At 37.8% G+C, this 25,316-nt stretch overlaps 1 protein-coding gene across 1 annotated transcript in view; it reads left to right on the top strand.

The window, feature by feature from the left end:
- Window positions 1-1,505: 1,505 nt before the first annotated feature.
- LOC108600159 (lachesin) overlaps window positions 1,506-25,316 on the top strand; it is a 100,916-nt gene continuing 77,105 nt past the window's right edge. Inside the window, exons 1-10 of the mRNA XM_033293531.1 lie at window positions 1,506-1,661; window positions 3,368-3,474; window positions 4,298-4,502; window positions 4,570-4,731; window positions 6,208-6,333; window positions 7,481-7,571; window positions 7,773-7,856; window positions 8,019-8,128; window positions 10,062-10,124; window positions 11,121-11,429. Of these exons, the coding sequence (XP_033149422.1) occupies window positions 1,547-1,661; window positions 3,368-3,474; window positions 4,298-4,502; window positions 4,570-4,731; window positions 6,208-6,333; window positions 7,481-7,571; window positions 7,773-7,856; window positions 8,019-8,128; window positions 10,062-10,124; window positions 11,121-11,429 (1,372 nt within the window). The 5' untranslated portion in view covers window positions 1,506-1,546. The remainder of the gene's footprint in view (window positions 1,662-3,367; window positions 3,475-4,297; window positions 4,503-4,569; window positions 4,732-6,207; window positions 6,334-7,480; window positions 7,572-7,772; window positions 7,857-8,018; window positions 8,129-10,061; window positions 10,125-11,120; window positions 11,430-25,316) is intronic.

The following is a 25,316-nucleotide window of genomic DNA, read 5'->3' on the forward strand; positions in this document are numbered from 1 at the left end:
AATGCAGAGTTTTAAATACTTTACAGCCAGTCAGGCAGTCAGGCAAGCTACATATATTATATATGTTCGATTATGCATTTTTTATGCATTTAAAATATTCAATGCAATGTGCATAAATATTTAAGCCGAGCGCACAAAAATAACTAGAGAAAAGACTGTTAAATATTAATGTCTTGATGCGACAACTGAAATGATTCGGCACAGCAGGCTTTGTCAGTAGAGTGGGTGGGTGGTAGGGCGGTTTGTTGTTGGTGGTGGTGGTGGTGCGAAGCATAGGAAGCTGATATGTCATGTGCATTCATAAATCAGTTGGTACAATTGAGCTGCTACCACTCACAGTGAATCGTCGCCACAGAGTCCGCAAGTCCAAATAAATCGGTCAGTAGCGAGTGCATTTGAATGACACAGTGTGCACAGTGGGGTGCAAAAAGGGGGTTATAAGGCAATTAAAATGCAGTACATGGAAAATAGAAACAAAGCGACAGAAATTTTGAGATGCTCTGCGTTTAAAGTAAAAAATAAAATTCCATAAAATTAGTGCTGCCCTAGAATTTACAAGTTATAACTATGTCCCATGCCTATTGTAGATGCTAGCGCATTGGCTATGTAACAATTCATGAGCAATGAAAATGTGGCCATGTTATGACAACGACAACAACAGCAAGCGCCAAGACCAGCAGCAACAATAACTGCTTGTGATTCGTTATATACGCACGATGAGCTCGAACGAGTGGTCATAAATGCACACATCATGCAGTGCGTTATTTGTATACACAACTGACCGGAATACAGTGCTATTAATAATAAATGTAGCAATGGTCACACATACGCACGCATAGCAGTCAAATGAACTTTGCAAACCGAAAATCCCAGCAGCAGCAGCAGCAGCAGCAACAACAACAAAGACAAGCAGTTATAGCTATAAATGGCAAGCGCTGCATTGCGTATGTGCAATTGTTGTTATTGCTGTACATACAACAATGTAAAGTCCGTTAACAACAGCAGCAACAGCAACAACTACAACAAAAGCGAGTGCCGTAATAATAATAAATGCCATAATCCCTGAAATCCGTTGCCACCGCCTCACGCGCCACCCCCACAGTCGATTCGCTCGTTTTGTGTGCAATTTTTATTTTCAATTTCATTGTTTCGTCTGTAGCAACAACAACAACAACAACAACAACAACAAGTAAACGCGACAATAACAACAATGCAATCGGCGCGTCAAGTGAATTAAGCGATTTTTAAAGCTTTACGCTAAATGAAATTTGAAAGCGCTTGATTGTGTGTATCTGTGTGCGTATACGTGTGCAAATTAAATTACGCAAATCAAATAAATGTAAAACAGCACAAAAAGCACAAATAAATATATCAAAGCAAAAAAATAACTACACATGCAAATATAAATGAAAATCGCGCAAGCTAACTAAACCAAATAAAAAATAACGACGTGTAATTAAACGCACACTGACTGTTAGTGTGTGTGTTTGTGCGTTGATGTTTAACTAGCGTTGATTTAGTGCACACAAATCTCAAACGCTGCAAAATGTTTATCATAACGGTGATTAAACTGCTGCTCATAGCGCTTAACATATTTCCAAGTCGCTTCACAAATCGACGGATTATGTTTCTTATCTATATGACGAATTTAGTAACGCATGGTGAGTTATTTATTAACAAATTATTATTTGAATGCAGCACATAAATTTGCTCTAAAATGTATGCTACAATTTTTTCAATACTGGCGCAATTGCTATACAAATTTATATGATGTTTAAAGTTTAGCCCCACTGCTTTTTCAAAAGGTGCTTTTGTTAGCAGCGCTGCTTTAAATTGGCCAAAAATGTACCCTAATTCCTATGGCAGGACAGTTGCGGTGTTCGAGGTGTCGATGCTGCTGCGTGCCATGGTTGACTCGACTCGACTCGAGTCATAATTTAATTAGTAAAATGAGACCTCAAATTGTCGGTGACGACGACGGCTTGCATTCAATTTCAATGCCAAAGAGTACGCTTATGGTTACCGTACGTACGCGCACGGCTTCGACTTCGTGGGCTCGCAACCGTGTAGCCATGTTGGTCAAAATGCTGTTGCGCCCTCCTGGCAGGCGCTGGCTCTGGCGCTTGCTATGCGGGCCGAACAACGCCAACTGCGTGTTGCAGATAATAACTACTACACGTTGCCGTTAGCGAAAGGCCCCGTAGTCGTATACAACGTATACCACGCTGCTTAACAGACGTGGCGGCGGCTCTTGTTTTGCTTTTGTGCAGCAGTTCCGTGGGCAGGACAGCACACGGAATGAATGCATATAAAAACAAAAGTAGCATTGCCAGCACCAGCACCAGCAGCAGCAGCAACAGCTAACAACATCAAGGACGTCCGCAATGCCTCAACAGGCTGTGGTTAGCCCAATGCAGCGAGTACGTGACGACGACGACGCTGCTAGATAAAAAAAAATTGCAAAGTTGCTTTGTTAAATTATTTCATAATGACGCTAACGCCGTCGTTGATTATATTTGGCCTGCGGGTCATGGACTTCCGGCAACAGCTGCTGCTGCTGCTGGAACAGCAACTGCAATTCTTCATTTAAATAAGCTTGCACGCTTATATAAAGTTCCATTTATAATTAACAAGCAGCCTGCGTAGTGCTTTAGTAAGCTTTACTTGGAAATATTTTAATTTGCTTACACAGCGATAAAATGTTTTGATAAAATTGCAAGCAATTTAATAAGAGTAGTTCATTTTAAATTGATTTAAATCAAAGGCAAGCATAGAATGAATAATATTAATATTATGGGTAATATATTTAAATTGAAATTGCATTACATTAAAGCCAAGCATTGAATAAATATTTATTTATTTTTTTTAATTGTAGCCTAGAATTAAATTCTATGGTACAATTGGTATAGCCAGAGCAACAAAGGCGTTCAGGCTATATAAATAAATATATAAATACATATTTTGTATATTATATTAATTTAATACAAGTAAAAATGTTTATTTTAAAATTGTTTTACATTAAAGCTTAAAATAAATATTTATTTATTTAATGTCAACTATGAACAGTCGACGATAAAAGAAAAAGATGTTCTTGTTAGATTTGATAAACTTATAGATTGGGAGTGTTACATATATATTTTTTATATCATATTATTTTCTACCTACTGCTAGTTTAATTATATAAATTGAATTAATCTCTAGCATTTAATAAACAATAGAGCAACAAACTTTGCTTAATTATTCGTACAGTTGTTCATACTTAAGAGTTAGCCAATCCTTTTGCACACATTCACGCACACACATTGACTTGCCAGTTAAGCTGCTCATTAACTAACCAACTTGTTTATGCTTGCACTCCATTTTGCAGTTATGATGGATGAGCCTCGTTTCGCACAGCCCATACCAAATGTCACTGTTGCCGTCGGTCGCGATGCCAATCTGCCTTGCGTGGTCGAACATTTGGGTGGCTACAAGGTAAGTTCGCTCTCTCTCTCTCCCTCTCGTTATTTGTGTGCGTGTCCATAAATCGTGCGTACTATTCAAATGGAGTTTCAAGCTGACGACACTGTCTAAAATCAATTTTGTGAATTGCTTCAGCACACAGACGAGGGAACAGGCAAATAGACAGACAGTCAGTTGGTCTATTGCCAACGTCATAAACTGCCGCTGTGTGTGCAGAGCGCATTGACAGCCGTAGATAAAGGCAGACGTGATGTTGTGGCTGTGACAAGTTGTGGCCGATAGCTTTGCAATTGCAACAGGCTGAGCACATTTTGAGCGTTGGCAACGAATTCGAAATTAACTTTGCTGTGGAGCAAAAGCTTAGCGCAAGTCAAACTGTGCGCAGTTATCATTTATCTCCTGTCTGCTGCGGCTCATAACAAATCACAAATATTTACTCGCCATATCAAAGTTCGTATAAAAAGAAAAGTCGAGCAAGCTTAGTTATTGGACGAGCGCTGGCCAGAGCCAGAGAGAGAAACTCATTGCTGTCAGTGGACAGCAAGTAAATTTGAAAAGTTTGCTGCAGGGTTGTGCTTCAAAATCCTTGTCAGCTATCGTCCTTATGTCACACGCAATGTAAGCAAAGAAAGTGTGGCCAGCATGAAAGAGAGAGAGAGAGAGAGAGAAGCGGAAACAGCTGTCAAGTTGGCTTCGCTTTTCTTTCTTTTTTTTGCTGTGCTACGCAACATGACGTTCATTTATTACAACTAGCCTAGTGTGCGTGTATGCGTGTGCGTGTGTGTGTGACATATGTGTCATGGCTTAAAAATCGATTGTCTGTCTGTTATTTTAGGTGGCCTGGATACACATTGATCGTCAGATGATATTGACTATACATAGACATGTCATCTCACGCATACCAAGGTACAGCATCACATACACGGACAACACCTGGCTGCTGCATGTCAATCAGGCGCATCAGGATGATCGCGGCTATTACATGTGCCAGGTCAATACCAATCCCATGATTAGCCAGGTGGGCTATCTGCAGGTTGTAGGTAAGTAGCACGCCCAACCACTGATGTCCTTTCATCACTCACACACACACTTGCCCACACTCGCTAGTGCCCCCAAACATTCTGGACATTGAGAGCACACCATCTTCGGTGGCGGTGCGTGAAAACCAAAACATCAACATGACATGCCGTGCCGATGGCTTTCCCACACCCAAAATCATTTGGCGACGCGAGGATGGCGAGGAAATTGCCGTGGAGAAAAAGAAGAAAGGTACGTTGGCATGTGTTGACAGCAAAATGTGCAAGAGGGTTGATCTCAAAGTTGAGCGCTTAAGTAGTCAAAGCTTAAGCAATTAATCGCATATACAAATTAATTGATTTTGTTGGGCATGCTCTAAGCTCTGTACAATTAAAATTAAAGTAAAGTAATTAAACAACATAAATATATAAAGATGGACTAAAGCATATTAAAAGTAAATGCTATATGCTGACTTCAGCAATATAATTATTTTTTTAATGTTGCTATACAAAATATGTTGGGTCTGTTTAACACTGCCAATCTACAAGTTTATCAAATCTAAAAACAAAAAAAAATTTTAAATAATTTTTAAATATTTTTTGTAATCCTTTTCTTTTATCGTCAACTGTCCATAGTTAACATTAAATAAGTAAGCTTGAATATAAATGAATCTAGAACATTAAATTATTTTACGCGCTTAAAATTGTTTATTAAAGTTGTCTAAATACATTTTATTAAACTTTCTAAAAATCAGGTATAACTTAAAAGAGCCTAAGTCAAAATTCTCGTGTAACTTGTTTGCATTTCTATTTCTATTCCCAATGCATTTCAACGGCCATGCATAACACTGAATGTCCCGCCGATATAAAATGCGCAACCGACTCAAGAAGGATATCAAAATAAAGGTAACAAAATTACCTTTTTAATGAGTTATAAACTTGCACATCAAATTTTTACTTGCGCATTGAAAATTTCACACTCTCGTACTAATTAATGATTAGGGCTAAAATATATTTGTATGGGAAATTTCAGTTGTAACGTAAAATGCAAATAAACGAACGTACGTATTTTATGAACTTAAAAATTGTTCAATAACAAAATAGATACATTTTATTCAACAAATCATTTTATTAAAATATTATTTAACTTAGAAATTTTCAATATTAGATTATCATATAAAAATGTTAACATAGTTCAATTGACATCTCTCTTGAGGACCTAAGAAGAAAACTGTTATTGAAACAAATACAAAACATGTGTTCAACATTCAGAATTAAATACTTAAATAGAAAATACTTTAAATTTACTCAAATAAATTATTTTTTATTAAATAATTTAATTTTTTTGCTCAAAAGTAATGATTACTTATAAGGTATTGTAAAATTACTCAAAATTAATCATTATTGGTGAGGAAAATAAGAAGTATCAATACATAATCAGTATAACGTAATTTTTAAAATAGAACTTATAATCATTACGGTCCCTGTTTTTTAACGCTTAACTTTCGAGGCAACCCATGCACTTTTGAAATTTCGCTTTGTTGTTGCCTCATTTAAAATTCCCTATGCTTTGCACGTTTATTTCCATGGTGTGGACACTTCCTTCCGGCAAACATCAATGGACTATGCAATCCGAAAACCAACAACAACAACAACAACAAACGATCGACACTAAACATTTTATAGTGCTGGTATACGATGGCGATGTGTTGCCGCTGACCAAAGTGAGTGGTATACGATGGCGATGTGTTGCCGCTGACCAAAGTGAGCCGCAATGAGATGGGCGCCTATCTGTGCATTGCGACGAACGGAGTGCCGCCCTCGGTGTCCAAGCGCATCATATTGGATGTGGAGTGTAAGTGCAGAAACAAGCCAAAGGCGTCTGACTAAAGTTAATGGCAAACTGCTGCTGACTACTATTACTACTATATAGTATATAAGTATATAAGCAAGTTGGCTATATTATATTGGCTTGGCAGTAACACGCGCGCGCACTTAACGACTCGCTGACTGGCAATATCTTTATATATATGTGTTTGTGTGTGTGTAGCCATCCATCTATGCAGCCATTGAGAGACACCATGAAGCGTACCTGCTGCTCATCAATTTAACTGCATGCTCGTTGGCTACGCTGGAGTTGAGTCTGAGGCTGAATGACAAACGCAGCCATATGCCTGACATAGTCGTCGTCTTTGCTAATGCAGCTGATATATAGCAGTAGTCGGGGCGTAAAACTTACGCTGCTGTTGCACGCCATATGCCAAGTAAACGCTTGTTAATCCTAACGAGTTTCTGCTGCCACTGTCAGTGGCAAAGTCGCCGTCGCCGTTGCCGTTGCCGTTGCCATCGCCGCTATATACGCACTGAGAATAATTCACGTCACGTAGCTGCAATAAAGTCACTTGCCGGCATTGCACGTATGAGTTTGACGGCGTTTGGTTTTTTTTTTTGTTTCCATTTTGCTCTATTTTATTATGAACGGTTTTGTGCGTGGCTGGCTTGTTTCGCTTGCCAGGTAGGCATTGTGCTGGGCGCGTTTAAATTTGCGTCGCTGGCAGTTTCAATTTCGTATGCCAAACTAGCACAAACTATTCAATATGCTCAGTCGATGAGCAAAAGCAGCGCGCGCGCGTATTCAAAATATTGCAATTTTATTAAATTCCTTGGCAGCTGCTTTAAAGAGACCTTGACATGTTGTCGATTTTAAATAATTTACACAGCACATGCTGCCTTAGCAGCTTTCTTTTCTTTTTTCGGCTTGTCATTGCACTTTCATTTTAAGCTTGGCAAACAGACACACACACGCACACACACACACACATGTGCGCTCGCTGCTCTAAGCCAGCAGCAATTTAACTGAGACGAACACACGTAATGCTTTGCAGCTTATGCGTACTTAAAGTGCCAATGCCAACTTGCCATGCATAGAGTGCATGTTACTCTCTGCTTAAATATATATACAAACATGGCTATGATACACTAACATGCTGCTCTCTCTCTAGTCTCACCAATGATTTGGGTGCCGAATCAACTTGTTGGCGCGCCAGCTGGCACAGATGTAACCATCGATTGCCATACCGAGGCGCATCCAAAGTGAGTTTTATTTTTTTTGTAGCATACATTTAAGCGCAGCTGCTGCGTGCTCTAAATTCGCATGCAGCTCTTGCACCTGCAGCTCTCTGATCTATTGTTTATTCTATATATATATGTGTGCTTTGATTTTGCATTGATTTTTTGGCATTGCTTTGTTTGCCTTTGAACTTTAATGTAATGAATTTTGCTGCTTTTACACAGAGCTATCATCTATTGGGTATACAATTCAGTGATGGTGCTGCCCAGCAAAAAGTACAAAACCGACTACACTGAGAACTCATATCGGTAAGTCCACACTTAAATATTAATGCACAATTTCAACAGCGCAGCAACAACTATACTATTTATTTATAACTAAACGCTTGCGTTTTGCTGTTTGAAATTGCATTAGAGAACACTTTGTTAGACGTTTAGTGTATCTTCTGTCTGTGTGTTTATTTTGAAAAGCGCACACATGAAGTTGACGATAAGAAACCTACAATATGGCGACTTTGGCAACTATCGATGCATCTCAAAGAATTCACTGGGGGAAACGGAAGGCTCCATACGTGTTTATGGTAAGTGCATTTGTATTGGTAGCTTAAGTGCAGCAAACACGGACACACGGACGCACACACAGACACATTTGTCTGGTGCATACAACTCTATAAGCAATGCAATATCTAGAGCACAATTTTGCCAAAAGCTTTTACCTATGTGCCGCTTCAGCGCCCACAAACAGCCCAGTTAAGCCACGGTGAGGCGACTCGACTCGACTCGACTCTAAGACTAAGTTGGGCATAGCTCGTTCGTTCGAGTTCGAGCTCGATATGTGCGCTGTGCTCTGAAGCGTAAAACTAAACGAGCGGCCACCAAACGAACGCTCAACTGGGTCTGGGTCTGGGTCTGGGTCGTAGTCTAGCTTTGAATTGCTATACACACACACATACATACAAACAAACATATATTCACTATAAACGTAAACGTAAACATAAAATAAAGGTGCATTCTCGAATTGTTTGACTTTGTATCGCTGTCGCCCAAGCAGCCACAGCTGCCACAGCTTCTAGCACTGCCTATGGCACGTGCGCTTGACTCCTTATCTCGTCTCGTCTCGCCTCTGGTTGTGTGTGTGTGTGTGTGTATGTTCGCTTTATTTTTAGTGGCTTCTACTTATTTATTTATTTTTTATGCACTACAGACGACGATGTTGAGTCGTCTCTGTGTGTCAGTTGGGTTTGCCTTTAAGCATAAGCAAACATGTTTTCTTAGCTAAGCTTAACAGTAGATTGAAACTCTCTCTCTCGCTCTCTCTGCCTTTGATAGCGAGAAAGGTCGAGCGTTAAGTGTGCCGGAGAGTAGCCTTGCTTTTTCAATTATGCTGTCAGCTGACATTCACTGTTATAAAATGCAAAAAGCTGTCAATTGCAAATTAAAACAAATATTAAAGTCAAAGCCAACGGCAGTCAAAGCAGCAGCTAAAAGTTTAGTATTAAAAATAACAACTGCTAAGTCTCAAATAAATCTCGCATTTTCTCACTCTCTGTTTAAATTATTTGAAAATTTCTAACTTTTGGCTACACAAAACTTTTGGCACTTTCAAATGCCTAAAAGTGTTGACAACTAAAGTGTAAATTAAATTTAAATTAAATCAAGTTTGAGCAGCAAATAAAAGTTTTGAACTCCACACAAATTATTAAAATAGTGAAATAGCAGCAAAGCTCAGATTTAAATTTTTGCATACATTACAAATTTCGTATCTTTATTAGCAATATTTTGATAAATAAATCAAATAAAAAATCAAATAAAAAAAACAGTAACGCATTCGAGAATCGGACACATTTAGAAGATACAATTTTCGGTCTGGTTTGCAAACATATTCTTTATATTAAAGAATATATAACATTATAATTGTTATATAAAGTTGAGCAAATGTCAACTTTAACTTCTAATTTTTTTACTTGAAAATCTCAAATACTTTAGTTAGCTCTAAACTTTAAATTTGGTTTGCCAAAAAAACTGGAAAATCAACTTCGAACTTATTTTATGCGTTCGTTATTCTTTTGTAGGCTAGAGTTGAATCTTAAGAAATTTTGTTATAAATAGTAAAAACTTAAAGTCGCACTAACTAAAAGTTCCGCTCAAGAAAGTTCTGCGCTTCTCACAATTTATTCTATAAGATTGTAGACTAAAGTCTCTAGAAATTTCTATGGCACCTCCAACAAACAAAAAAAAAATTAAATTAAAGATTTCAAATTTTGCAAACTTGACACGTTTTGCTTGAAAGTTCAAATCCCTAGCAAAGCAGCAGCAGCGCGACCTTAACTCTAATGCTGCTTGACACACAAAACCGAAAACCGACGGCTAAAGCCAGCGTCGACGTCTCGACTGAGGGCGTAGCCGTATGTTTAATGGTTGTTTGGCGCACTTTAAGTGAAATTAAAAACTCATTTCGTTTATTTAGCGTTAATTAATTATGCGCCGTTATTTGATTCCATTTTGTATTTGCAGAAATTCCGCTGCCATCAACGCCAAGCAAGCAAGTTACCCACACCACCGTCGAGTCCAGGGAGAGTAAGTATTGTATCAAGCGCGAGGCAGCGGATAGTGATATGTGTAGCTGCTGCTGCTGCCAGGTGTGGAGACAATAGCTGTGGGGCAGCTAGAGCGAAGCTGTGCTTAACACATGCAGCAGCAGCGTTGAGTGTTGAGCATTGCATAAACTGTGAAAGTCACACCGGCAAACCGACAACAGACACACACACACGCATACATAACATATATATAGGACATAGGATATGGCGAGCCACAAACAAAACTGTGAAAGTAGCAGCAAAGCCCAGACAGCGCCACAAACAAAAGTGGAGAGCGAGCGAGCGAGGCATAGACACGCCCACAAAAGAGAGATATAAAGTAAAGCAAAGCACTGACTATTTCAACGTGTGTGTGTGTGTGTGTGGGGGGGGGGGGGGTTTGCCAGCTCAAGTCGAGCAGAAAAGTACACACACTTTCAAGTTCTGTGCGGTCCAAGTGGGGGCCAGGGCAATATGCTGCCGGATTATGCGGCGGCGTTGGGATTTTCGGGGGCATTAGGTTGGAAACACATTTGAAACACTGCCGCAGCAACAACAACAACAACAACAGCAGCAGCAGCTGAAAGCTGAAAGAAAGGACTAACATATTTTATTTAAAGTGACTGACGCTGGAGTCAGAGAGCTGCAGCGCAACGTAATCCTGAACTGCTGCACACCCAACAGCAGCAGCACAGTCTGCCATACACACACACACTCATGCATATATGTATTAGTAGTTTGCACTGTGCTTTTGTGATATGCGCGTGGTAAACATTTTTTTCTTTCGCTTTGTTTGTGTATCGCTTGCCAAGTGGCTTGGCTGGATGCTGGCGCTAGATTTCCACACAATTTAACTTAAAAACCATGTCAGGCTATAGGTTGAGAGCAGGCAACGCTTGTTATTGAGTTATTAGCTGAATTATAAACAAGTCAAGCGTAATAATTTAAGCCAACTAATGCCAACTCTTTGTTCTCGCCCTCTCTCTTTCACTCTCAGGCAATATTATACCCTCGTTACGCAACGATACAACAAAATCGCTACAAACGGATGTGTATGCTATGAAAAACGATTTGTATACTGGCAGTGGCTCTGCCTCTGCATCGGGCAGCTCCTCTGGCGCTTCATCCAGCTCCTCCACATCGATGCAAACAGCGCTGCTGCCTAACGGCGGCATCGGCGGCGGCGGCGGCAATGGCAACAGCCTCTCCGCGCTAAGCGGCGCCAGCGGCTCCAAGGGCTCGCTAGCGATAGGCAAGAGCATGTTCTACACAGAGCGTCCACCGAATGAGTTTGCAAGCGCAGCTGGTAAGTCACTAGCCATAGCCACCACTAATCTAACTATTTAATTTACTCTGTACCTCATTTTTGGAATATGCAGCTGGGATATGGCGGCAGTTTAACGCTTTAAGCGCAACGCTTATTTTGCTGTTGACTACGCTTTGAAATCAATAATTTAGTTACTTATGAAACAAAACGCATTTACAAAATGCAGCCAAAGGGTTACACAGGGGTTCAACATTTTTGGGGTAGCTTCTAGTTTAACAAAAGCTGACAAACAAACAAACATTCGATTGTTTATATACATACAATAATAACTAACTAATATACAAAAGTTTGTTTACCAAAAGCTTAAACTGTAACACTTATTGAGAGGCGACGTTAAGGCAAGCGTAACAAAATATATGCGCATAAGTTTATAACAAAAGACAACTACACACAATGTGAAATTTATTTGTACAATATATGTAAACTATGCTAAAAGAAATAATATAAAACATTATTGTAAAGTTAGCAGTAAATTGTTGAGCTTTTGCGTTTGTTTTACTAGCATTTAAAATTCCAATTAAATTAAATACACATTTAAATAAGAAGCAATAGCATACGCACACTAATCCACACACACACATACATTATTTACGAGTCTATATGTGACAAAGCTGCTTTATTATGTTTTATATATTTAGTAAATTTCATTTTGATTTTTATTTATTTATGTAACATATCTAAAGCAAACAGCAACTTACATATCCAAATGGTCGGCTAAGAAAAAAGCTTTACTACTTTTTTATATGTTACATATTGTTTAAATTTATTTTTCCATATAATAATATATAAACTAAACTCTTTACAATTCATCATAACTTTATAAGCTGCTTTATTATAATTTTTTTTATTTAATTTTCAAATGAACTCGCAGTAGATTTTTTCAAGGCAACTAAAGCTTGTCCCCAAGTGAAAAAAAAACTCTGATATGTGTGCACAAGAAAGTAAAATGCAATTTATTTAATGAAAACGCGGCGAAAAAGGATTTTGCTGCGCTTGCTTGTGCACAATTTGTTGCATTAAAGCGCCTTGGAAATGTCATTAATTTTTACATTGCGCTTGCTGGTGGGTGGTGGGTGGTGCTGCTGCTGCTGTGGGTTAAAGGATATTGGCTTGATTTTCGTATTGGTCAAAATGTTACTTGGCCTCTGTGCGCGTTTGCAACAATTTGCTGCCTTTTTGTTTTTTTAATAAATGCACATGCTAATTATATTATTACTCATACGACCCGTGGCGCGAGCGCGCTGAGCGAAATGCTTGCAATTAATTTCAGCCTTAAATTTGCGTGGCCACAGTTGTCCTTTGCCCGCACTACAGACACACACGCACACACACATGTCACACACATTAACATGTCCAATTTATTGGTCATAACTCATGCAGCCCCCAATGGGCGGCGGCAACGGCAGCAAACACAACGAACAGCAACAGCAGCAGCAGCATGGCAAGAAAAATGGCATTAAGAGCCAGCCAAGTGTGTGTGTGTGTGTGTTGTGTATGTGTGTGTACGTTTTGCATGTAGTATATATAGTATATATAAAAGAGATAGGGAAATATGCTTTCGCTTACTTTTTCTTTTTTTTTTTTTTTCTTTTTTTTTGTTTTTCTTAGTTGTATTTATTTTTTTTTTATTTATATTTTTTTTTTTATTGTTTTTCTTTATGTTTTTTTTTTGAATTTTTTTTTTTTTTTTATTTATTTTTTTTGTTTTTTATTTTTTTTAATTTTGTTTTTTTTTGTCAATAAAATTTATTTTCGGTTTCATTTTCTAACTTTAGCTTCTATGAAAATTTCTAAACTATGTGAAAAAATACCTCTTTTTGTTCTATATTTATTTTTTTGCTTTATGTTATAAGATTTTTTTTTTTTGTTATTGATAATTGCACTTTCATATTATTTTTTATTAGTTTTATTTTTTTTTTTATTTTTTTTTCGTTTTTATTTTTTTTTTTGTATATTATTTTCTATTTTATTTTTTTTTTCTTTTATTTATAGTTTTTTTTCATTTGTTTTTTTTTTTTTTTATCTTTCGTTTTTATTGACTTTTGTTCTTTCGTTTTATATTTTTTTGAATTTTGCCTTTTTTACTTTGTTTATCTTTAATTTCATTTTTTATATGTGGTTTTTTCTTATTCTTTTATTGATTTCTTTTTTCTTCTTGTCTGTGGCTGCCACTCGCTGCTGCTGCTGCGCGTGCTGCTTGTGAACAGTTGCCAATTCACTGTATTTATGTCATGTTGTGTTGTGTTGTGTGTGTGTGTGTTGCCTGCTCGGCCCAGTGTATAACTTAATTGATTTTAAAATTTAAATAAGCATTGCATGCAGCACGTGGCAATTGGCAGCTCGGTTGAGATGCACAACGAACTGTTAACTACATATGTAGCTGACCTGGGAGTACCCCCACCCCACCCCTCTCTCACATACAGATAGCTAGATAGATGAATGGGCTTATACATTTCATACATTTATGCATATATCGCATTAAGCGTTGAAATATGATTAATCAACATTGTTGCCGGCACACAATGCAACAAAATTAATGCAATTTATATAATTCGCATGCAGTTTTTCGCCAGACGCTCGCTGCTGTTGTTGTTGTTGTTATTGTCCTGCAACAAATAAGGACATGCGCATGTTGACTTACATGCATTGTCGCTGCTGCTAACTGCTACTGCCGCTGCTGTCGTTATCTCGAACAATGCAGCTAATTAAGTATTATAAATGCAAGCAGAAGGCAACAAGGATACGTGTTCGTCCCTTACTCGAATGTTGGTCAAACATGGCATAAACGAAATGTCAATATTTAAGTATTGCTTAAACTAATAGGCGCTTGTAATGAATGCAGAGTTCAGATAGTTTTATTTAATTTGGGGGATTTTCAGAGTTTACAATTTAAGATACTTTATGTTAGGTTTGTTAAGTTCTTAATTATATTTTATTTATTTGCGTAGTCAGAGTTTTAATGGAATTTATTTACATTTTGAAACAGCCTTAATTTATTTAAATTATTTTATTTGTCTGCGAATTCTGAGATTAAACTTTAGGATAGTTTATTTACATTTTTAATAAATATTCCATTTTTTTTTTAATTTGTATTTATGTATACTTTTATTTATTTGCGTACTCAGAGCTTTAATGGCCGTAATTTACTTTAAATTATTTAATTTATGTACGCGAATTCTGAGATTGAACTTAAGGATTGTTTTGAATTTATGTATTTAAATATTAAATATTATTTCAGATTAATTTCAGGCATTTTCATAGTTTGACATTTACGATGCTTTATATTAAATTTGTACAGTTCTTAATTGTATTTAATTTATTTGCGTACTCAGAATTTGAATCGTTTGATTTACATTTAATTTTATTTTAAATACTTTATATCTGCGAATTCTGAGATTGAGTCTTAGGATAATTTATTTACATTTTTAATTAATTAATGTTATATATTTTTTTGAATTTATGTATTTAAATATTAAATATTGTTAACAGAGTTTTGAAATTAAAGAATTTATTTAATTAGTCTCTATTTTTTGTTTTAAATATATTATTTTAGTATTTATATCTTTTTTTTTATGCAAATTTAAAGATTCGAGACTGAAGATAATTTACATATGTTATTTTTTTATACTGCTCATTTTTATAAATTGTGTATGTATTTATATAATTTATTTACGCACAATAGTGCGTCATTTTTTTTTTTATTTAGCTTTTTATATTTATGTATTTATTGAAACCTAACAAAAGAGTTTAAATTGAATTACACGTCGTTATTTTAAAATAAAATGTTTTATTTTTAAAGCTTTTCATTTGATTTCCCACGCTTCATTTAAACAAAATTTCAGTTCATTAAACAGCAACCAAAAACCAAAAAATTACAAACCTACTTAAACCGCAGACTTTAATAATTATAACTAATTACTAATGCAACTGTTTTTATGGTTTTGCAATTTATTATTACACTATATGTAAATACAAATCTTTATTTTACTATTACACATACACACACAAGCAGCAGCTGTAAATACAATTGCCTTTTTATGTAAATAGCGTAATAATTAAAATTAAATTCAACATAAAAGGTAATGAGTACTTTAATAAGTAAAGCGCAAATATGAAAAACAAAACAAAACAAAAACATTGCATGCATATTAGTAAACTAATAAAGCAAAACATGCAACTAAATTAACGCATATTTAACTATAAATAATTGCAAACTGCAGTACACATATTAAACTTGAATGTAATTAAATGAAATTATGTTGTTTGTTGCCCGTATTACTGAAGATATGAAATCAAATACTAAGCTATAAGTACATATGAAAAACCAATAATAGTATTCTAAATGTCGCAAGCTTTTTGTATTTGAACAACACTAAACAAAGAAAAGTTTGCCGTAGCTCAAAGTTAAGCAAATTCTGTTTAGTTTCAACACATAGCTAACTTTGTTGTTTAGTTTATTGCGTTAGTATGCTAAGCTATTGTAAAATAAAATATACAACTAATATGCAAAAATCCCCACAAAACTGTATTTAAGATTGAGATTAATTATAAGCAGTTATTATTACGCAGACATAATAAAAAGAAATATTTAAAATATAAACAGAAAAAAAGAAAAAACTGAAACTTGATTGATAACAGGCCTAAGCTAAGTAAAGCAAAATGCAAATGTAAACAAACGCATAAATAACTGTTGTTTTATTTCACAATTTGCATCTAATTCGGCGCTCAATTACAAGCGCCGGCAGCAACGGCGACGGCGGCGTCGACAGCGCGCGTTTATGCAAATGCCGTTGGCTTTTGGCATTGGCTTTTGGGCTTGACATTTCAATGTGTTAGTGTGTGTGTGTGCCAAAAACGTTAATGAGCGCGTTTATTTAGCAACAACAGCAAACCACTCGTTGATGTATGTGTGTGTGTGTGTGTGTGTTTGTGTGTGTGGTTGTGGGTGTGTGGTTGCTAATTGTTTGAGACACGCAAACAAATTTGAACACAAAATATGCTAAATATTTGCGACGGCAAAGAAAACTGTTTAATAATTTAATGTTATTTGCATAGATTTGAGCTGACGCGTTGACGTCGCCCAATTAAGCTCAACACGCAGCCACCGCAGCGCCCACGCGCAGCAAGCAGCCAAAGCGCGTAATTTGTTTGCTTTTGCTGCTGCCAAAGCTGCGCGACAAAACGTTTCACTTTGGCACGCACACGCGACGCCACGTTGCGTATACGCAATATGCAGCTAAAGCTTAAAGCCAAATGCCTTGTGGTTAAGCTGACAAAGACCACAAGCGGCGTGCTAACCACTTGGGCGCACTAACATTATCATAATTATAACATATAGAAGACACCAACCTAGATAAATGTAGACTGCGGGACACCTTTTGGTTATCTCGGCTTGGGCCGCCCGCTACTTGAGCAAACTTTTCAAAAGTCATTTAAATTATGCGCACAAAAGCGCGAAAATTATGCCAAGCTGTAGAGGCAGCAGACGCCACTTACAGTCAACACGCACACACACACACACACACATAGAAACAGACACATGCTGAGGCAGAACCGGAAACCACATTTGTCGGCAAAGTTTTAGCCTACAGCTCAGGCGCACGCTGTTTTCGCTCTGTCTGTCCGTCCGTCCGTCCGTCCCTATCTCATTCACTTTTCACTCTGCATAGCAAAATAGTTGAGTGCGAAGCGTGCGCACACTTAAGATAAGCTTCAAGCGCAAAACTTTCATCTTACAAATTCGCGTGGCAATGCACTCAGCCCAGCCCAACTGAACTCACCCCGCGTCGCGTATTCGCACCGCAAACAGACGCATTCAACAAATTAATTCTCTGTCTCTGCCTCTTGCGCTTTCTCGCTTTGTCGCTGCAGGAAATATGTTTAATTTCATTTAAATGTTGTAAGTGCAACACTTTGGTTAGCTTTTCACTGTGTGTGTGTGTGTCTGAAATCGAGTTTGCTGCTTTTACAGCTGCCGGTGCCGCTGCTGCTGCCGCTGCGTGCTGCATTCTGGGTTTGGGTTTGGGCTTTCGGGTTTTTGGGGTTTGCTGGTTTACATTTGTGCGGGCTGCTGCCTTTTGCTGATTTTACACATGTATTTGTGTAACTGTATATTGCGACGCCAGCTCGGCTCGGCTCAAAGGGATACATTTTGGCTTGTTAATGAGCTCGAGTGCTTTGATTAACAACACAGCACAGTCAACCAGCCAGTCAACAGTTTAAGCTTTAAGCACTTTAATGTTGCTTTAAATTGTCGCTACGTTTATGCTAATACACTTAAACTTTAGCAACATCATTATAACAAAAAAAATTTAACAACAAAAACTGTTTTACAAAGTTTGCGCGCATTTTTAAGCAGACGCCGCAAATTGCAGCCAAACTTGCCTGACAGTTAAATTTTTGTTGCCACATGCACAACATACTTACAACTCACACACACACAGACACACATACATTGTTTTTGTTGCACTTTTGGCCGTCATCGCCCATTGGCAGCGCACATTCATTTTGCTTGTTTGTTGCTTTTATTTTTTATTTGTCGAAACTCATCTGTCAGTTTTACATAGTGCACCCCAGAGAAATTTGTGTTTGTTGCATAAAAATTACATTGCAGCAGCATTGTGTTTGCCACAGACTTTGATGGCAAATGACTGCCCCCCACACACACACCACACACCAACACAGAGAGACAATGGCGATGAGTAGTCGTGCGTGTTGTTGCAGTGTCTCTTAGTTTGGCGCAATGTTTTTGGCATTTCTAAAGCTGCAAGTCACCGCTGGGACTCATTGATGCGCTGAAACTTTGCTGTCATTTTGCGGGTGCAATGACATTGCTGCTGTAGATTTTTATGCAGCTAGTTATAATGCTAAAGCTGCATAAATTGCACAAGCGCAGAAAATGCGCAATACTTAAATTTAAAGTGCAAGCGTATACTTGATATTTAAACGCGCCATTTGGCGTTGTTCATTTTGTGTATGCCGCTAGCACTCACTTACTTGCAGCAGCAGCAGCAGCCTTTGAAACGTTTGCTCTACGTTGGGCTTCTCCTTGGCCGGGACTTGAACTGGCTGGCCACATTTTTGCCGTTGCGCATATTTGTTTGACTTTATTTTTTAATTTTCACAACTTTTGACAGCTTTACAGTTGGTCACGTACGCTGGCGCTGCTGCTGCTGCCTGTCTGGACTATGAAGCAACTGGACTCGGCTACTACACCCCTTTCTATATATTGGCTGTCTCGTGTGTGTGTGTGTGTGCGTGTCTTGTGTGTGTGGCTGCCCACAGAGCTGAGCACTTGGTAAGCATCTGCGTTTGACGCACGTGCTGCTCATCCTCATATATTTCTCACCCAGACTTCACTTTGGCTTCAGCCTGTTGTTCGGGTCAATTTTAATCAAGTTTTCTTGCCCCCACTCTCACTCTCTCTCTCTCTCTTGCTCACTCTCTTACTGACTCACTCTATTTAATTGTCAATTTGTGCGGCGCGTGTCTTTGCTAGTCTGATAAATTGTGTGTCAGTCGAAAACAAATAGAAATACAATGCCCCAAATAAAATGCAATGACAAACACACACACACACACTGCAACTTAACACACACACACATTGTGCATTGTGCTGTAATTTAGGGTCTTAAATCTATGCAAACTTCTGGCTCAGCTTTTGGACATTTGCGGCACAGTTGGGGCCTGTCCATTGAGGCGTCCTTATCTATGGCTTGCAGTCCAGCTCGGTTAACTTTTCTTAATGATTCCATTGTCAAACTCATTGCTCCGGAAATTGTGTACACAATTTAAATATTCAACAGGATATGGCATGAAATATACATAAGTACAAGATACAAGCACACACACACACACACATGCATACCCCGCATAGCCTCCACCAGTTGACAACTTGACCAGTCAACACTGCGGGCGAGAAAATCTTCTTGTGCGTAAATGCTCTTGAGCCAGCCCTGGTCACAAATTTTTCTGACTACTTGTTTTGTTTGCTGCTCTGTTTTATTTATCTATTTTTTTTTTGGTGTGTTGTTGTTGTGCTTGTCTAATCTGAGATTTTATGTAATGTGTGTGTGTGTGTGTGCAAATATTTTGTACCTTAATGTCTCGTCTGCTTCAAGTTTGTTGCAAATTTGATTTGCATACGAGCTCAATCTAGTTAGTTAGGCAAAATAGAGAGAGTCAGGGCGCGAATGAGTTGTTGCCAAATTGTTGTTCGAATTTTTTCGCACTTTGTTCAAGGTGAAATCGTCTATATGGTTAATGGCACAATATGTTGACAGATTTGGCAATTAAGCCAGTTGTCAATGTGGCTTAAAGCTGTAAGCAAACTGAATTTCAAGCACATTGCAGGCAATTCCTGCTAAGCGTTTTAATTGGTACTGTACAAGTCTTCGCAACATTAATTAACATTTATACAAAACGCTTAATTAATGCTGAGTTCGCATGACATATAATTGTATATTTATTTATAATTGATCCACAGCTATTAATACAAATTTATTTTTTATTCGTAATAATCTCAATGCAACAAGTTGTATCTTATGGTTTAGACAACTAGTCACTTAGGTAAACTTATTCTACAACAATTATATTTCAACTATTAATTTACTATATTTAAATTTTTTATTTTGCTCTATCTATAAGAATTCTTACTACAAGCCAAAATATATTGGCTATACAACTTCGGACTGCTTTTTATTGCCGTCTAATTTGCCGTGAGTTCTATTTATGGGTGAGTTCTTTTTATTAATTTTTACATTTAAGTCTTTAAATGCAGTAATTATTTATTCACTGTTTACCTTTAAGAAATTATTTAACAAATATCAACTCTTATTCACAAATATTTACGAAATTATTTACTATTAAACAACTTATAAATAAACAACAAAAAATGCAGTTTAATATACTGCTGAAAATATTTTTTAAATGTAAGCAGAATTCTAATTAAACAAATTATCACAATTTAAAGTCATAGATGTATACATTGTTATAATTTAAATTGTTTAGATGTAATGCTTTAAAAGTTTCTACAGTCTAACTGCCTGAAAAATAGGAATTTAATGAAAGCGTCACAGTAGTTAAAAATTCTTTTAACAATTTCTTAATGGTGAAATTTAAGCAGTTTTTGTAGACAAATCATAACTTGGTTAAGGTAAAATAGGGTGAGTTTATTTTATTTATTTAAGTAACTGTTGGCTAAAGTTAAAACGTATGCTTCAGGGGAAGCAGCCTTAGCAATTGGGGCTTTCAGCTAGGAATGTGAGGACTTGGATGACTTATTCTACTTATTAACATATTTGCATATTTACATTTTGGCATATTTACATTTTAACCTAACATATGTGTTTCCATTTATTTCTGTTTATTTGCTTTTCTTTCATTGACTGATTATCATAGTAATCTTTCTAGCTTGGCTTTCTTGAGAAAGTCGTTAATTATTATAGTATTTTCTATCGATGGGTGTGATAGGAGGGATGTGAGGGAGTGGTTAAATATTAAACAATTGTTAAATTTAAGTAATAGTTACTCTAATAATGCCACTTTTGGATATGTTCCTTTAATTAAGAGTGTCGTGTCTTTTAAATGATTAAATATATCAGCTAACTTAGCTTTAAAGTTATCCATTATCCATATTTCAAATTAATATTTTACAATCAAAATGGAAAGAGTTACAAACAAAATTAACAGAGTTTGCTTTAATGAAATTTTATCTTAGTGTTTATTACGTTATAATTGAGAGTATTATGATATAAAATATGTAAATTTTGGATGGGTGGATGTTGCAGCAGAGGCAAAAGTTTTTCTTAGTATAGTGATATTGATTGATATGTGGTTGATGGTTGATCATTAGCATAATAGCTCGTTATTAGGACATTTTGTTTGATATTTTTATTATAAGTATCTAAAAGTTGACTAGTTGGGTTTGGGGTGGCAGCCTGCCCACGCGCTTACCTGGCTACACTCTGAGTGGAATTGTATTTTCTAAGCTGTCGCTGGGTTTGGAGCTTTTTGCTGCACAATCAATGCCCCCAATGGAAGCCATAGCCTTAGGGAGTCAGCACTGGGCTTGGGCGTGGGCGTGCGTTTGTTGCAAATGTAGGCGCGCTCGTGGTGTCAGTATAACAAATGCGATACATTTCCGATGCGGAGCTGCACGTCGCTGTGCCTCAGTTGAGCTGGGAGGCAACTGGCCGCCAGCTGGTCTCCAAGGCTGAGGCTGAGGCTGAGGCTGAGGCTGAGGCTGGCTGTTGTCTTAATCTTTGGCTCGGGCCACAGCTGCTATTGTTTATTGCGTATGGCTGACTTTGACAAGTTGTGTGGGGGGCTGCTGCTAGCATTAGTTTGTGTTAATCTTTTACTTGTTACGGTCACGAGGGACAGCAATTGAAACGGGAGCATAGATTTGATGGACTTGCTGGAAAGTTTTCTAATGCAACTTGAAAACTTTTTGATAGCCAAACAAAAGTACAAAAAGCAAATCACTTTATGCTGCCAACGCTGCCACAGGATGCCTCGTAAACTTTTACGCGCTCATTTACTGGGCAGCAACAACAACAGCAGCAAGACAAACACAGGCCAGACGAGAGAGCTAGATAGCAAGAAGAGCAGCCTTGATTGTTGCGTTTCCGTTTCAGGGCGCGCACTGTTGCTGTTGCTGTTGCTGTTGCTGCTGTTGATTTTGTTGCTGCTGTGTTTGTCAGGTTGGTTTGTCGCAAACACTTTGCCCAAAACAGAAAATAGCTTTTCATTGTCTGTTGTCGTTTTGTCGCGCTGCTTGCCAAACGGATAAGGAGCAAGAGGAGTGGTGGGGAGGTGTGGGATATCAGTAGGAGGCATACAAATGTCAATAAAATAAATACTGTTGACGCAGCGCGGTTATTTTCCAACACAATCTCCATTACAGCATTTACATTTGTGTGTGTGTGTGTTTGTGTTTGTGTCTGTGTGGGTGTCACGTCTGGCTCACTGGCTGAGTGGCTGTATTTGACTTTAAGCAGCGTTAACGGGCGACAAAGATAAAGACATGAAGCCAGACGACAAGGTCTGAGGCTGAGGCTGATGCTGGGGCCTGTCACTCGTAGATACAGCGCCAATTGACGGTCATTGTCATTAAGTTGCACAGAATGGAGATGAGTTTTTCGCTTTTATTCGTAGTACTTGAATTCGATTCTTTTTTCGTTGTCGTCGTCTCTTACTTTGCTTGGTCATTTAGTCGTTTAGTTCAGAGTTTTGACAACAGCCATTCTCTCAAATTATAAATATTTATATGCCCAATTTAGCGCCTGAGTGGCAGTCGACAATTTAAGTTAAAGTCTTTAAAATTCAACGACTATTTTACATTAAAATTTGCAAATGAAACTTGTGCAGCTAACCCTCAACTCTCAACCACGTGCCAGGCCACACTTCTGTTGGTTTATCTACTACTTTATTACTGTAACCCAGATATTTATTTGATTTGTACGCGCGTATCCTAGCACATACCAAAGCCACTGACAGTCCTTGCACACACACAGACAAACAAGTTGAACAACAAAAGAAGCAACAGCTGTGTCTGGGATGCTTAAGCTTGAGTCTCCTCACCCCCCTGCGCTGGCTTTGCTGCTTATGTGGGGTGCTGATTTGTATCTTTCGACTGTAAAGTGTATCGCATTACAATCAGATTAAGTTAAAGCCGCCATATGCAGCAGCTCTAACCAACTATGTGCGGCTGTTTCTGTGTGTTGCTAAATTGAATTTAAAACTTCGTATTGAAACAAAATTGAAAAAAGATTTTTGCATGAGTTCATGGCCCCCACTGATATTTTAAGTAAATTAGCAAAAGGTTCACTCGCTTGCAACCTAAATAAATATGCTGGGGCCAAATGGACTCCGGATTTCCCTGAGATATTGCTAGTATAAATTATTTAATTTACACTCTCACTCTCTCTTCGTCTGTGTCTTTTTGTCTGGTTTTTTTGTTGGTAACCACACACGCTGTCCAGTTACAGCCAGCTGGGCGTAAGTGGAAATTTATGACCAGAGTCCTTGAGCAAAATATGCAATTGAGCATGCAGACAGGACAGCCAGACAGACAGACACAGACGTTGCTCATTGGGTGTGCTCTCTTGCTCGCTCGCTCGCATGTCCAATATATTCAAAAGGACATTCGAGCAGCAATTGATGAAGCGAGCATAAAAAACTGCAAAGTGCAAAAACGTACACAAAAGCGACTGCAACAGACTTTAAGTGTACGAATACATCTTTGTCTGACTGTATGTGGCTGATGTGATAAATCAATTTTATGCGAAAATCTCAGTGCATAAATTCTTTTAACTAACAAATTTGTCAAGCCAAACGGCATGAGAAAATGAATTGAGCCAACAAATTGTTGGCTACAGCTTAAATAGTTGCATTTGTTTAAAGCCTATGCATTTTTCTATATCACATCAGCAGACTATGCATATTTTTTTGAAAGTCCTGCACAATCCTGTAACAAAGCATATTGGGAAATCAAATCCGATAATAGCGCTTTGCCCACAACACAGAGAGCTGAGCTGCAGCTTCAGTTGCACCTATTATTTGATTGCTATTGCCGCAAGCTGACAAGTCTCACAATCAAAAACCACAAAATGTCATGTTACCTTTCTTTTGGTCCCGGCTAGTGATGCCAATGTGAATTTAGTTGGCTTTTGGGTGATTTTATTTTCCTTTTGTCAACGCTGCCAGAAGCTGCAACAATGCCCCATAGCCCAATAGTCGGACTGCGTCGTCGCTTATGCTGCGTTGTTGTTGTAACGCTTGTTGACCAATTTGTAGACCATCATCAAGTGTGAAATTTCCAATTTCCGACATGTTGTACCCCCCATTGTCGCCCAGCCGAAAAATGCAAATGCAACGCTGTACGCTTTGCTGTTTGTGCAACGGTTTGTTGCATGTTTGTGCAATACAAATTGAGCGCGTTGCAAAGCGATCTGTTTGCAGAGCTGAGGGTTGAATGAAATAAAAAAAAAAATGAATTGAGTTGGCAATCAAATGGGGAAATTAAGCTAAAGAACCAGCGAGCGCGCTTAACTCACTTTGCACTTCAAAGCGTGCAAGTTTAATTGAATTTAATTAAAAGCTTACAAAATTGATTTGACTAAACTCATGCCTAGAGCTCAAAAGTCACGCTCTCGATGTCAAAATATCTTTAAGCTGCCAAAACTTCCAGCATCAATTAATCGCGCTCAAGCGAAAGTTTAATTGAAGTGCGAGCGCCGCGCCTTAGCTGCGGCCATAATTACACCTGTCCAAGTTTGCCAGCATCCAATTTGTTTTAGCCAAGCGCCAAGCGCCGTCGTTTTGGTTTAATTTCACGACTGATAAAATCCAAAGATTGCCAAACTGCGTGTAAATTAAAGCTGAACGCGTTTTGCGGTATTTTTAGCTTATAGTTTTATGTTCTTAGTGCTGCAATTTAAACAGAATATTAACAGTTGCCATTGAACATGACAGCGATACTTTTTAAAGCCACACATACACAGGCTATAAAAATATAATAATATTGCATATATCTTTGCCTTGCGAGCAAATATAAAGCGCATAAATGGCATCAAAGCTGGCATCAGACCCTCAGTTCAGTGCAGGGGCAATCAAACAGAAAGGGCTGCTGCTTCATTTCCAATGTCTATGCGTTACTTGTCTGTGTGTGTGTGTGTGCAAAATGGCTGCCGGTTAAATTGGCAACACTTTATCAAAAAATATAAAAAGCACTAAAAGTCAAAACGCATGGCAAACTGTTTGGCTGGCTCTGGCAAAAGGACAACCGAAAAACCCCTCGACAGTGCAAATAAAATAGCAAGCGAGAGGACTACACTAAAAGCAGTAGCTGAAGCTCAAACTGCG

This window comes from Drosophila busckii, chromosome 3L, assembly GCF_011750605.1.
Source record: "Drosophila busckii strain San Diego stock center, stock number 13000-0081.31 chromosome 3L, ASM1175060v1, whole genome shotgun sequence".
Lineage (NCBI taxonomy): Eukaryota > Metazoa > Arthropoda > Insecta > Diptera > Drosophilidae > Drosophila > Drosophila busckii.